The sequence below is a fragment of the Artemia franciscana genome, chromosome 12, assembly GCF_032884065.1.
Source record: "Artemia franciscana chromosome 12, ASM3288406v1, whole genome shotgun sequence".
Classification (NCBI taxonomy): Eukaryota; Metazoa; Arthropoda; class Branchiopoda; order Anostraca; family Artemiidae; genus Artemia; species Artemia franciscana.
This window is the reverse complement of record NC_088874.1, coordinates 9,553,297-9,569,130: the sequence shown is the minus strand read 5'-3', so window position 1 is coordinate 9,569,130 and position 15,834 is coordinate 9,553,297. Positions and strand designations below refer to the sequence as shown.

General features: G+C 32.8%; 1 protein-coding gene across 3 annotated transcripts in view; it reads left to right on the top strand.

Moving 5' to 3' along the window:
• Positions 1-15,834, top strand: part of LOC136033647 (RNA-binding protein Musashi homolog 1-like) — a 122,089-nt gene that overhangs the window by 72,560 nt on the left and 33,695 nt on the right. For all 3 annotated transcript variants that reach the window (XM_065714465.1, XM_065714464.1, XM_065714463.1), the window contains 2 exons: positions 8,112-8,144; positions 9,448-9,519. In XM_065714465.1, the coding sequence (XP_065570537.1) occupies positions 8,112-8,144; positions 9,448-9,519 (105 nt within the window). The remainder of the gene's footprint in view (positions 1-8,111; positions 8,145-9,447; positions 9,520-15,834) is intronic.

The following is a 15,834-nucleotide window of genomic DNA, read 5'->3' as shown; positions in this document are numbered from 1 at the left end:
CCCTGACCTCTGCTGGCACTCCCCTTCTTGCAAATATGCTTGGAAGTGTTGGAGTTATGCCAACAGTTGCGGCATATCGCTTTGCACCATATAGTGTCCCTGTTTCAGTTGCAGCGGCTCGTTCAACTGTTCCGCAGACTGCAGCACAGCCTGATTGTAACGTTTATTCTTTTGATATAAATGCGTATTTAGCTGCTCAGCAAGCTGTACAGGCAGCACAACAGGCTGCTGTTGCAGCAGCAAATGTTGCAATGACGTGCAAGAGGGCACTAGCTAATGCCAATGCCACAGCAACTCGTCCCCGAATGGTCCCTGAATCAGCTACCAGTAGCCTACCATACTCAATGAATGATCTATTTGGGATTCAGGGTCTAGATCCATCGGCTTTATATCAAATTCAAGTTGGACTTTAATTGTTTAGTGGTTGTTTCTTTCTCGGTGTTTCTAGAGAATTTTTATTCTAGTCACGTTATATCTTTTTTTGTACTTATTGCGTGATTTGATTTGTAATATGCAGTCTCTAAATCTAGATCTGACTGTTTAGTTGTTTTCGTATATTGTAGCTGTGTAAAGTAGGGTAGCAGAATAGACTTAGTTTAGTTTCAAATGATTGTTGAGCAGTGATGCCATTTACGGGGGAGAGACAGGGTTTGGTTTTGAATTTTTTTCTCAGATCTTAAATTAAAAAAATTGAGTAAGTGGTTCCCCCAGATTTTCGAAAATAGCTCTTTTTGTATTCAAAAAAAAAAAAAAAAATTATGCTTTTATGCTGCCCCAGCCGTACGAGTTCCGCTCTCTGTTGGGGCATAATATTGTTTTTGTATATTTTTAATTTGAATTAATAAATATTGATTGATTGATTGATCCCCCCTTTTCAATTTTTAAGAGTTGGTGCCACTGTTGTTTTGGTTACTGAAGAATGTTTTAAATAGTATTCGGATATAATGTATCCGAATGATATTTGTAATAAAATTTAGCTAATTAATTTTGAAATAAAAATTGAAGACAGTGGTCTGTATTGATTCATACCACTGGAATTGGTGCTTCATAGTTATAGAGATCTTATTATTTTTGTTATAAAATTTTTGGAATTTTCGCATTTATTTTTTATCTTGTGTATTCAAAGCTTCCGTAAGGTACATAGAGCTTCCCATTTTTTGACTTTTTTCTCCTTTTAAGGAAGATATTATTTATGCAAATTTCATATTTATCCTGCCTGTAGTTCTTTAAAACAAAGGCGTGCATGCCTAGTGCTTTGAGTTTATAACACGGTGAAGAACTTTTGTGAGGAAACCGGGGCATAATAAGGGAAAATGCTGGGTACAGACAGGGCTACCAACTTTTTGGTCCATGAATGTGTCCCCTGAGCATCCAAAAATGTGTCTGGTTATTTTTTTTTTTGTAGCAGCTACAATATTGACCAAAAGATCGGCAAAAAAAGAAAAGCGGCCACATTAAATATAATTAAACTGAAAAAAAAATCCATATAAAACAGTCATATTGATGACTTTGTGTGAAAGTACGAAATCATATAAACATGTAAATCCCTTAATTTGAAGAAAATCCTTTACTTGCGACATCTCTGACAAAATCTGAATGTTCAAAAAAAAACTTCATTGTTGTCCCCCTCCCCCCAAATATTATGTCTATATGTGCCTGTACAACCATATACTTATTTATTTAATGGCGGAAATCGCAAGATTAAGAAAATATCACAAATTTAACCCGCCTGGATTATCAAAGATCTTATTTTTCGGTGCTACATATAAACTACATATTTCTGTCTCTTCATTTCCGAGCACGGACTAACAGTGTATTATTCCTTTTTACTAAATTATTAAATTACAAAATTTTGCTAAATTATTATTTATTTTTGCTAAAGCCTAATCTGCTGCCTTGCTTTATGGAAAATATTACATAATCAGCTCAGTTTGTTGGACCATAGTTATCATATTTAGAACTGTTTGCCTTAGTTGAACTATTGCAATATTAGTGTATTTTTTGTAGTTTTTTAAATAGGATTGTGTGTTTTTTTTATAGTTTAACATTTTTAGGAGTAGAACTAACGTGATTTAGTGAAAGCAGTAGATATATCTTTTTTTAATTTTCGCAGAAGTTTTTGGCTTTATTCGTTGATATTTTTTTATACTTCTAACAATACTGAATTCTGTTTTAAAAGGTAAAATTGGGTGTGGGAACTGTGGTTGTCACATGTACACCTTGTACGTTAGAATTTTAGTAAAATATAGTGGGATCTTTATGGTCAGTATTTCAAAGTATTTAGTACAAAAAAAAAAACTTTTAGCAACCAAAAAGTTCTTTATTAATTATCAGCTTGTTTGTATTAGCTTTTTTGTATTGAACGAAATATTTGCTAATAATGTATTCGCCAAGATATCCAGCAATTTTTTATTATGCTTTATCTACTTTATGATGCGACCTTAATTATAATTAAGATATAAAATGACCTTTCTCTTTGGGAAAATGAATTTTCTTGCCAATATTCGACACATGATGCACTATTTTTTGTAATTATTAATAATAACTGAATTGGCTAATTTCCAAGTCCCACTGATCGTCTAGGATAAAAGGAAAACTAATTGACCTTGTACCTAGGGTAGAAGGTAAACAACTGACCTAGGATAATCGCTTTCCGTGCAAAGTTTGGTTTAGCATTTTGAAGAATCTGGTTAACCCTGGCAAATAAAGATCTCAGGAGATATTCAAATTTTGGTTGTTAAGCTGATGCCTGAAATTCTCATTCGCCTGAGTATACTAATTTCTTTGAAATATTAAAGAAACGTTTTCCGAAAAGTGATTATTCTAAGATAACTTGTTTACCTTGGTGCTAATTTTTCTTTTTTGAAGAAATTGATATTCATTTACATGCTAGGTGTACAAGTGACTACTAGAAAATACTTTATCCCTGTTTTTTTTTTTTTTTTTTTTTTTTTTTTTTTTTTTTTTTTTTTTTTTTTTTTTTTTTTTTTTTTTTTAGCGATTTCGGCTGAAACTTCGTAAAAAGAACAAATAATAAAAAAAAAATGTACCTCATTACACACTTTATAATCTTCCTACTAATGAGGAAATTCTATTTATTGAAGGAGGATCAACTGAGAATTAGCATGGTGCTAATTCTGGTTGTTTCAAGATGGAAGGGGGAGGGTAAACCACTTTCCATATTTTATAATTTTGAATACTGTGTTTGCACCGAACTCTACCGATATTGTCCTTCTCCAAATTAAGTCCAAATATTTGACGACAAATGTATAAGGCCAGGTTTTAAGTTGACAACTCTCGTACTTTTTTGATAAAATTATGCCTTATACGAAAACGTATCATTTTTTCAAATTTTTCAAGAAACTTGGTTGAATTCTTGCCCCCTCCCTTTCAATTGATTTCTGTATAAGGTTCTGCCTAGTACATACGATCAAATTTTTTTTTCAGTTTAGAACAATCTAGAAATCTCAAATTGTATATTTGGTAATGGTCTCCATAATTATTATTTTATTGTGACTATTAATATTTCTCTTGTTAAGTATTGCAGTTCTACCTTATATATCGGTAAAGTGGAAAGATGCTGATATTTTATGTATAAATAACCTCTCACCCCAATACCTACCCCCTTCCCGATTAAATTCCCGCATATGTGCCTCACTTACAATTATGTCAATTTCTTCTGCGATTTTATTTCTGAGAATGTCCTAGCTCTCTATTAAAAGCTGACTATGGTCATATTGGATCTGATTTTACTATTTTCAACACTTTCGATAATTTTTCATATATTATGTGTACACAGTTGTGATATTTGCTTTATAAAAATGATGAGTATACATAGCATGGATGCAAATCGGTAAATCTAATTTTGGAACCTAAATTAGAAAGCCTAAATTATGGCTTTAACGGCATACGTGGATGAATCGTTCCCGTTCAACAAATTTGCTGTCAAGGAGGTCCACACCCCTCCTCCCTTTTTACTGAAGTTTGTAACAAGTCTAAGTATGCAGGGTCTTAGAGGTCACTCTTAATTATTGATTGCTCGATCAATTTTACCTGTTTTAAGTTGGGTGCGTGAAAATATATTTTACACGATTTTGTTTAAAAAATGTGTTACTTCGATGCTTTCCTAAATAATAAAGAAAGACTTCAAGTAGGATAGTTTGTCTAAATAAATATCTTTATTCTCTAAGAAATTTGTTGCTTAGCAGAACCTCATGCTTAGGCCAAAATGGGAATTTTAGTGTTTTCCTCATTAATGTCCTGATATTGTATTATCACACATTCTGTATCACGCTAAAACCGTTGGGTTTAATTTTTCTAGCTTCTCATTTAATTAGCTGTAAAGAAAACTTGAATCTTGTTTTAGTTTTGCTAGGTTTAGGATGCTAATTTTAGCAATAATACTGAGGCTGATGCTTAAAGGATATTTGTGGTAGATTAGATAGATATTACTTGTTTGATGCAATTTTGAATGATAAAAAAAAAGATAAATAACAAATACGAGGAAGCTATTGTTAATATGAAAAAGATCAAACAATATAAAGAATACTACCCAAGAAACGGAGGGGATGGATGAAAAAAAGTAAAGTACTTGTAAACGTTTCCAGTATTGGTTGATATTTAAATATTGATCATACATGTGTATATAAGTTATTTAAAGATTTCTTTTTGCAGAAGGGGGAGGGAGACTTTATAGTTTCCCTTTATCACAAAATTTGTACACACCACCACGGAGTACTGTAGTTTCAAAAAAAACGTAAACCTACAGAGAAATTTATAAGTCATCAATGGGTTCAATAATAAAAATAATTTAGGCCCATGTATCTAAGTGCTTGTGTATTTTAAGGATGTGAGTAAAATGCTTGTGTATTTTAAGGATGTGAGTAAAATCTGGGGGGGAGGACTACTTTGGCAGGCCTTAAGGCAATATTTCGGTATTTCCCCGTTTGCATAAATGGCTGGTCCGTTATGAATCTTACTTTAATTAATTTTACTGATCTGCTCATCCTGCTTGTATATTCATTATTAGAGTTTTGACGAATGATTATTCAAATTTATAAATATTGCATGATTTAACGTCTTGGAAGATATGGCTATTAGCTCCTGAAACTTATACGAACTGAGAATATAGGTACTGTCTATTAAAAGTTTTGGTCATTTGAACCTTTTCGGAATATACTGACAACCCAGAGTAAAATATGCGAAGTAAAATTAGAAAAAAAAACAACAAGAATTCCGTACCGTTAAGCATAAAAGTGTTCTGTCCAATTTGTAGAGAAAGAAAATTAAAATCGAGAAGTCTTCCATGTTTTTTCCGCTGTTGACGATGGTGGAACTTCGACGAGAGAACCCCTTTATTAACCCGAGAGTAACGCCTTTATTATGACTAAAATGAGACCTCCAGTTGGATCCCCGAAGTAGACTCGGCAATATTCCCTCTTTATGTATAGGGTAATTCACGTTCGTTTGGTGTTTTACTGACGCTCACATCGTTTGAATAATATATTCAATTTTTTGCTCGGTTTTATATCACATTAAGGGTTATGTAAGTATGAAGGGACCTGCTGCCCCATTTGATTTTGCAGAGGCATATTTACCTTACATGAGACAGGGAAGGCCATCCATTAACAGAGTTAAAAAGGTTAGCTACCTTTAGCTCAAAGACTCACGCATAATTTTATGCAAGTCTGCTATAAAACTACAGTTTTTAGTCACGTCGTCATATCAAAGTTTTAGCATTGCGTTTAAAAACTATAGGTTAGCTCTTTTTGAAAATAAGAATTGGACTGGGCATACCTTTTTAAGCCAGCTGCCGCCATCCTCGAAAAAAAAAACCAACTATGTTGGAGGAATTGAGAGTATTTCTTCATTGTAGAAAATTGAGAAAATCGAAAACTTGTTCTTTTAGTAAATAGCTATGCACGACTTGTATGTTTTAAAGCTTTATTTTAGACTTTCTTTTGATTTTAAAGTTTGGAATGCATGTTAAATCCTTGTTTGCATTTGAAGGTCCGGTTTTTAAATCGCCCTCCGAACTACATATTTCCAAATTATACATGTTCAATTAATATTTCAATATAATTAATAAATAATGTAATATGTTGTTTTTGGCAAATAATAGTTCTCAAAAATTGTACCGCGACCTAACAGGAAAATGTTAGCAACAATTAGGATGGTGAAAATAAGCTTTATATGTACTGTAGTCTAAAACCATAAAGTGAAAAAACGTCAGATTGGAAGCGTTGATAAGGGTGTCCAGAATAATAAAACAGATAAACAGAGGCTCCTATCAGTTTCTAAGACGTCACCAATCGATGTCACCAGCTAAGATTGGTGTTGTAAAATAAATTTAAGACTAGAAATGTACATAACGTGTTTTGACTTTTGGTAAATCCATATCTAGGGAGGGAGTGGGGTGGTTGAGGTTTTGAATCCCCTCCCATGAAAATATCCCTGACTCGTAAAAACGTAAAACGTATATGAATAAATTTCTAATTCGTTTTTAAAGTTTCTTGTACCCAATCCTCTGGAACAAAAATCCTGGGTCGCTCTTGACTCTTGGAAAGTTGTTAAATTTAGCCATATCTTTCCAGCAATTGTTGCAGCATATAGAAACAGTGTATTATAGTAATGTGTCTGTTTAGAAGAAGTTGAGTAATATGTGCCAAATGTTAGACGTATTCTAGTCATATTGTAAATTAAAGTGTAGAATAAAATGCTTGACTCACTATATACTGTTTTTTTTTTAACTTTAGTATTTTAAGAGTTTGCATAAAGCTGATCCCAACGGTAAATATGTGTGTTTTGTATTTATTTAGTTTAGAACATATTAAAGCTGTACTTTGTTGGCTGTTTGAATAATAGGCGCATCTGTAGTGTCTCATTTGTGAAATAAACCTAAAATAAGCTTTTACTAGGTTGCAGCAGTAGCTTCAACCTAGTGAAAGAAGAATACGTTTATCATAGCCATTTAATTTATTATTTTTGATTGTCATATAATCTAATCTTAAGTCTTCAAATATAACTTAAATTTCGTTGTAATCAAGTCCCCACAAAGAATTTTTAACTCCTAAATCCCGGTTGTATATATCATGTACACTTATATCTACTAGTCTCTCAAGTATTATACAATATTATTGACATGAGATCGTCATAAATAGTTTTTTTGATGGCATTGACTCTTTCAGACGGTTTTTCCCTCCTTTTATGTATGTCAGTCCTCCTTTTTGTTTTATTGGCACCAAATTAAGATGACTTACCTTAGAAACCACTCGAGTGATACGAGCAAGGTTGCCACTATTTCCAGAAAGCATCACTAGACAAATTGTTCAAAAATAACTAGACTAGAAAAAATCCTAAATAACACGCGCCTATTTGTTCTTTTTCGTCAAATTTTGTGAAATAAAAAAAATCAAAAAGAAAGAAAAATTATCATAAAAAAAAAAATAAAAAAAGACATTTTATTTTAAAAAAAAAGTACTAAATAGCACGCATCTATTTGTTCTTTTTCGTCAAATCTGTAAAAGTTGTTTCGATCTTTTATTAAGGTTGATTTTAAAACTTTCCTTTAAGATTTATTTCCGAAACACCTTTTTTTACATTTAACCCTAGAAAATGCTTAAAAAACAAATTCCAGACTAGGCAATGAAAAATTGCGGAAGGTCATTAAAATATACTGAATAAAAAAAGAAAAAGAAAATTAGATGGATTACTAGACTAAATGGTAGCAATGGGTATGCTAATGTGTTTTCCAAAGCCTTTTTTACATTTTTAGAGTAGAATCCTTTGATATATCGTTTTCCAATTTTGGGACATAACCTCAACAAAGAGGTAAAGATGCGCCTTAAGCTCAAACTCCAATTGTCTATTGTGGTCTTTTTGAAAGTACAACTTTGATTTCCTAGTGAATAGTCAGATCTAGATTTAGAGCTTGTGTCGTGGTAGAAATTAGTTTGAGTGATTTAAAGAAGAAATATTTTGTGAGAAAAAAAGAATATAACGTGACCAACTGCATGTTCAGTGTTGTCTTGTTTTGCCATTTAATTCTCCTTTTTTTGTTTTGCATGTTACTTCGCATTGCTAATTAATGTTTTTTGTTTTTCCTATTGCAGACTTCCTGTGGTCAATAGGAGCTTTCCAAGAAGGTAAATGCTTATTTTCTTCTTCTCTTATATTCTTCTTCTTCCATTTGCTTTTCTTTCATGGTTGTCATTGTGTTTGATTTGACTGTTGTTCTTGGTCACGCCTAAAAAACCGTAAAAGTACCTAAAGAATTTTCTGCACTTTTCCCTGTTTTTCACGCTAATTAACTTAAAAAAAATAATAAGAATTTGGGTTTAAATAAATAAAGTGACAATGCTGCATTGTGTATGTACTCCCTTAATCCCTTATTGCTGATAGATACTTAATGGTTATTCTAACGGTCGGCTTCCCTCCCCTCTCAGCGTTGTTTCGTATTAGTTATACATAGGAACTCAGTTCAACTTATTTTTCTGCAAACAGCATGATTAGAGGTTTTGAATAAAATACTCTAAGCCGTATATAGTATTGGTTACTTCTTTGAGAATAACTGCAGTCAACAAAAGCCCATGCGCCAAGGCTCTATACAGGAGTTTTGTTTGGAGGGAGAGTAAAAAAAAAAAATTAAAAAACGCATCAAAGATGTGTTTATATTTATTTTTGTTACGTTTTCACGATTTGGACAAATATTTGAGGGGTTCACATCCTCTAGCCCCCCTCCCCTGGATACGGCCTTGACCAGGGCTTATTTAATATCATTGGAGAAGGTGGACTTGTTTTGAAAAGGAACTGGAGAAGAATACACCGACCGTTGGCTTCAAAGGAAGACTGTCTAATTTGCCGGTCTAAAGCTCGCTTTTAATGTACTTTTTGCAGCAAAGATTAATAATTATTTCAGTGTGGCTTTATCAACTTGTTTTTTCTTTAACAGGCGCCTTCCTGAATTTCCATCCAAGGTAAGTATGGGATGTTAGATTGCATTGAAGAACTAAAGGCAATTTAATGCTCCGGTTCACGTCATACATCCTCCCCTTTTTTGTTGTCCTCTTTTATGTGGTTCTCCCCCTCTCTTTCTTTCTCTCAATTTCTTTCTCATTCACCCATTTTCTCTAATTCTACTTCTTTTGTTCGTAGTATACAACATAATTATAAAACCTAATTTATTCTTAATGTTTTATGCAACGTAATATCTTTATTATTAAGTTTTTCACCTGCAATGTTCCGTAGGATTCTCACCTTTTTATCTTTCTCGTCCTCTTACGCACATGCTCATATACTTACAGCTTCTCTACATGTATATCTCCATTCCTCTCGTTCACCCAATTTCTCTAGTTCTTCCTCATTTTGTTTGTAGCGTAGGCCTGCTATATCTCTGAAACGCTTGTTGTTTTTCTTATAGTTCTATATAACAAATTTCTTTATTATTAGGTTTTTCACCGGCAACATATGCAGCTTACGCCGGTCGTGGCTATCCAACTGGGCTAGGATTCCCTTATCCAGGTAAAACATTCCCTAAATTTAATTCCTGTTGTGTAATTATAAATTTTAGCTTCTCGAAAATATTTGTAAAAAAGAGAGAAAAATGAAAGTATTGTGTGATCCTTGGGACTGGAATCGTTGAGGCCTTTTTTTGCGTAGTATAAATTGAAAGTTCTCTTTTAAATTTTGATTGGGAAGTTATTTACCCATTGTTTGTTAACTGATCCTTCAGACTAAATGCAAAAGAGTGGACATACCTCAGTGCTCCAAATTTCTATATCGAAGATAATATTTTTTGTTTTATTTTGCATTAAATTTTAGTTTTTTGATAACTTTTTAAAGGTTCTTCACTCGTTCAGTAGTGATTTTATTTTGACGCATGGGTTATAAACCAAACGGTTTCCCAATAGAAGATATCAATAAATTCAATGAATATTTCACAATGAATGGCTTTTAACCCATTTGACTAATCATTTTGACCCATTCTTTTAGTTCCATTATTCAAATATGTCAGCAATATTCTTAACACCAGTGTCAGAGTTGTCAAACCTAGATCGGCCGAAGCATCAACGTAAGCTTAAATCGAACATTTCTAATGTTGATGCCCTGAAAATTGGAGGGCATCGAAGAATGGTTCTTGGATTTTCAGTTAATTGTCTACTTTTACTATTTTTTTCTTCCCTATTGGGAATAAAAGTGGCAAAAAAAAAAATCCTAAAAGGCGACATTTAGCAAAACCGCTCAAGGTGTACCGCTACTCCAAAAACTGAAGATTCATAAATCATGAGTCCAATCGGTGAAGCCAACAATTTTTTGTTGGACGGCGGTAAAAATAAAAATAAAGATTCGTAAGTTGATTTATTTGAAGCTTTTAGCCTGCATTGGATCTAGTTCGTAACTTTTACTCCTTATCAGTAAAAGTCGAACATGGGCTAGGACTTAGTCGATGCATATACCCTTTGGCTACAACTGAGTGAGTAGCCACCTTAATTGGATGAGTGTCCTTCTCATACATATTGACTGTGTTTGCGAACATATAAAATAATACAAAATTTGTAGAAATAATGTGTTGCCTCTTGGTTCTGGCATAGTTAAAAGCCTACAGGAAGGTATTTGCCAGCATCTTAAAAAAGTATTTAACTGTATAATTTTCCATTGACCCTTAATTTATTACACCCCCCTGTTTCTGAAGCTCATGCTTTAATTGTGTTTTTGGGCTCTTGAAATTATTATATTTTATTGTTTTATTATGCTTTTTACGTGATAACTCATGGTTAAATATCTACAGTAAAAACTTAACGGTGTTTTAATAAGTATTAAAATGTATAAACTTTCATTAGCCCTTAATATGTTACGTTCCCCCCTTTTTTTAGACTCATGCTTTAAGCGTGTTTTTTTTTGTGGTGGTGACAATTTTGACATTTTGTTGTTTTTTTTTTTTTTATGTTTTTTACGTCCTGCCTCAAGGTTCTAGCCTAGTTAAATGCCTACAGGAAAATTTTTACGGTGTCTTAATAAGTATCAAACTGTATGAACTTGTCATTGACCTTTAATATATCATATTCCCCCCTCTTTGTTTTTGAGGCTCATGCTTTAAGCGTGTTTATTTGTGCTCTTGAAATTTTAGAATTTTTTTTTATATTTCGCAAAGAAGCAGATATAGTAATTTGTGCAAAATCGAAATGATCCATGGGCTTGTGTTCTAGCTTGTTTTGCTTTTTTTTTGTTTAATGAACTCTTCTTATTCTTTCTGCTTCAATCTCTTAGCTTATTTTTTGTGGTCTTCGGGCTATTGGACGTTATTTCCTTGTGGTTTCCTACTCTTACTGTCCGCTTTCCTTTGTGTTACTGACCTTTTTCAGTAAATGTTTTTGCATGTTCTATTTATACGAGGCTCCCCAGTCGCTTTCACGTTAAATTAAGGCCTAGCCAAACTCCAAGCATTTTACTCCCTAGTCAAATGTTTTTCTTAGGCGGCAACTCGGTCAAATACAAAGGTGTCAGTTTTCTTCGTCGCTTCAACTAAACAAACATGAAAAGGTTGAACATAAGGGGTTTCTCACTCAAAATTACGATTAGGCGCAGGCTATCCTTAGCAATTCTTCTTGTAATTATTTTTACAATATAATTTTTTATATGTATTTATTAAGCGGCAGCTTGGTGTCTGCACGCTACTTATTCTCTAGACTCTGTTTAAACAGGTTACTGAACCGCTCCTGAACAATCCGAGTGGTTAGTTCCTTGGTGTAATTTATGCCTTCTTACACGTTCCGATTACAGCTGGATCTAGTCTTTTGAGGGGAATTTTTGACTTCGGAACACAAATATGTAAAGTATTTGAAGGGACTGCAGCCAGAAAGTATATATTATTGTATATACTTTATTATACTTGTGTATTATTGTATATATTGTTTCTGATTGTTGAATAGAAAATTTTTTGATCTATTTTTTGATACCCCACAACAACAATGTCAAGCATAGCAATCTAGAATGCAAACCCGAAACAGGTTTTATGATTATTTTGGAATTATAAAAAAAAATATAATTGTCGGCTTTAAGGTTCGATTAGACCAAAATATTCACCAGATTTTTTTTTTTATTTCCATTGACATAAAAACCGCCGAAATCACTAATTCAGGAAAGTCAGGAAAACTCCAATGTTTGGCATGGGAGGTATAGGAAGATTCCCTGAGAAACCGTCCTGCCTTAAGTAACTAAAATATACTTTTTACTATGTACAGTCCAAAGTCCCACTCTTTGATTATTTCAGCACACAATCTCTGTGGAAACTAAGGTGCATTTCCTGAATGACCCATGATGCTCTTCGGAGTAACATATGCGCCACCTCTTATTTCTCTAGATCCACGTAAGGTCCTTTCGCGATTGCCCTCGTACCAACGAAATAAACTATTTCATGAGAAAAGGCGGTAAATAAATACGAGATTCCATAACTCACATAGGGACAAGGCGAACACGCTACTTTATTCTTCTTTTTTCCTTTTACCAAATATACAAATTAATTCACTGATTGATTACTGCACTCCCCCCTTCTGATGGTCCCATATTAACCTAGTCATACACTATAGCTCCTATGTTAAATCGGTTATCCTCTCAGTCTGTTAATTTATCTTCGTGTGTGATTTAGTTCGTAATTTACTAGAATTTTACCTTCGATTTTAAAAAGTGTATAATAATGGAAGGAAACATGATAATCCGATTAATAAAAACATTCTACGTATTACAAAGTAAGAATTCCATTGCTTAAATGTTTTCCTTTAGTTTGTATATATTTTCCTTCGGCTGTATATGGGAACGTCAAAGGAAAAGGTGCAGTTGCAAGTGGAGATTGTTATTTTAGGAAAGGGTATAAAAAAAGGAAGCAAGTAGTGTGTTCACCTTGTCCATATGTCGGATATAAAATTATTATATATTTACTAAAAAGGCATTAAATTGATAAAAATGTGTACATATATTTCCTTTTTTTTTTGCTTTTTCATTTTGTCTTCTGAATTTCGCTAACTTTTCTTATTGGTTGTGCTATTCTCCTCTTGTTAACCTCACTTCTTTTTGTGTTCTTAGGGTTGTTTCGCCTTGTATCCGAACGGTTTCCTGCTCTCACTGATGTGCCTGGGATAGGTGTAGTGGGATACAATTAAGCGATAGTTTGTGCATAGTAATTTGATTGACACGAATATTTCGCCGATTTTGTTTCATCGTTGTATTTTGCCATTTATCTCTCCTTTGCTTTAGCTTCTGTCAAATCCTCTATTTTTAGTTTGTATGCTGTTATGATTTTATTGTTTCCAATTTTTCTGTACTATTTCTTGTTTATCCTTTTGTTGCTACTTTTTCCTTTTCTGGTTGTTATTTCTTTTAAAATCTAATCTACGAAAAAACTACAAAATTAAAAATCGAAAGAGTAAAATCGTTTCTCCAACCGTTTTTTTTTCTATTTCGAAATACATACATAATAGCTTGTAATACACACACACACACACACATATATATATATATATATATATATATATATATATATATATATATATATATATATATATATATATATATATATATATATATATATATATGTAATATATGTAAATATTTTTGATTATTAATGAAGAAAGTGCTAAGGCAAAGCCGCCGTTAAGCGGAGAAAAAAAGAAGTAACTTTTCTCAAGCATAAATATAGCATTAAGTATAATATTATCCTCTATAATTATATTAACGTAGAATTTGAGACATCTACGCACGAGTGATTGATAAATCCTGGAAGAAGAAACTGATATGAAAATTGCCAAATAAATAAATTTGCTATACAGTTTGCCTTTTCACCCCTCTGTTGATTCTTTAATAGTTAATACGAATTCATCGAAAATTATAACTACATTTTTAAATTTTGTGATCGACCACAATTTTATTTTTTATTTTTCTCTATATTGACTTTAGCATCGTTGATTTTTCATTATTACGTATTTAATTCTATAATTCACGTATCTTGAAAACTATCTCAATTCTTGCTTAAGTTTATCAACAGCCATGCCAATGTTGTCAGACGGGATGCTGTTGCCTCATTTGAGCACGTTAATGAGGCAATTGTACTGTAAAATTTTCAAACTAGAGCTCTTAAAAAAAAAAAAATATTAAATCTTATGTATTCTTGCTTTTATGGTTGTGGTATCTTATGCTAGGTATCTGGTAACGCTGAACCATAGTGATTTGTATTTCAGCCAAATTTGAATATGCTATGGACTGAGTAATCAAACCCTGAAAGGAAGAATGAAAGAAATAAAATTCTGAAGTGTGAAAACATAATTTTTATCATAAATTTTTATCGTTGCACGTAATTTCCTATCCTTCACTTTATTCGTTACACATTTGATCATGTCCAAAACCATTGGGCTGATCTTGTATTTTCACAACTTAAGAGGGACATCAAAATCATTTTTTTAGCTTTTCATAGGAAAAATTTCTGTTATTGAAGCTTTACATGAGAAAAAATTTGTAAAATTGACTCGTTTAGTGGAAAAACGTGGCTTCAATTTGATATAAGTGCACTAAATTTATGTTGAATAGCTAGATGTACCAATATACTTTGTTTCTAATGTTGGCCACTCTTCAGTACCTTTTTAGAAAACGTCATCCAGAGAAAGTGAGATTACGTCCTTTTGTTTTTGGCTTGATGGTTGCTTTTTTTTCAGAAATGAGATTTGGAACCAGGCTTCTCATCTTGAAATTATTTTTCAAAATGACATTTTAGACCTTTAGTTTTAATTTTGATACATTGTAGCTTGGATATCTGTGTTTCAGGTTTTGAGGGATTTTAAACTTCAAAAATTAGATAAGTAAATGCACAGAAGCTATATTAAAACAGTAGCAAAACACATTTATTTTACCCATCTGCAAATTAAATCCTTTTTTTATCCGGTTTGAGAGACGTTTGAGAAAATTATATGGCAACCCCGTTTGTATCATTATTTCCGTATTTTATTGTGTTTTAACCATTGTTTGTATTACCCAGGCTTAGCACTTACACATCGGACCATTGGAGGATTGTCTCGGATACGACTGAATAATTAGGTACCACTCTCATCATGGACTGTTTAGAACAACTGGGAGGGTGGGTCTGTTTAAATGGCTGTGTGCTTTTGAACTTAGCCCCATGTTTTGATTTACTGTCCTTACACTAATCTATTTCATGACTAATGTGTATTTGCAGTAATGCCAAACTCATGTATAAACTGTCCAAAAATGCCCTTCTGCACCTTTGAAGCTTTTTTTGGAAAAAGACACGATAGTAATACAATAATAATGGTTACTTGTCATAGTTGTCGCGTGCATGTCTCTCATATGATAATTTTGGCAATATTACCCGAGAGTATAAAAATCTGTAAAGAGTGTGGACATCCAAGAAATAATCTAAAAAATAATAATGAAAAAATCAACGCCATCTACCCGCTCTTATCTGAAAAAGGTGTTTAAAGTCAGCTACAGGGCAAAGGAACGTACAAAGACCAGTTACATAATATGAATACAATTCCAAATTTCTTTTACCATATCCTTTGCAATCTCTCCTCTCCCCTTCTTCCCCTTCTCTCTTCTGTTAATGTATGTGTATGCTGACAGAGTTTTTTTTTTTTAGTTACATGCACCCACACACACGCATGTATCAACTCTTTCTTTTCTCTCTCTCTCTCCCTCTCCCTCTCTCTTTCTCTCTCTATTTTCTTTCCCTGTCACTCTTTCTCTTAGGTTAATGTTTGCATGTGTTGACTGTTTTTTTCTGCTTACGCGCACATACACACAGGCATATATAGTACCGGAACCCGGTTGCCT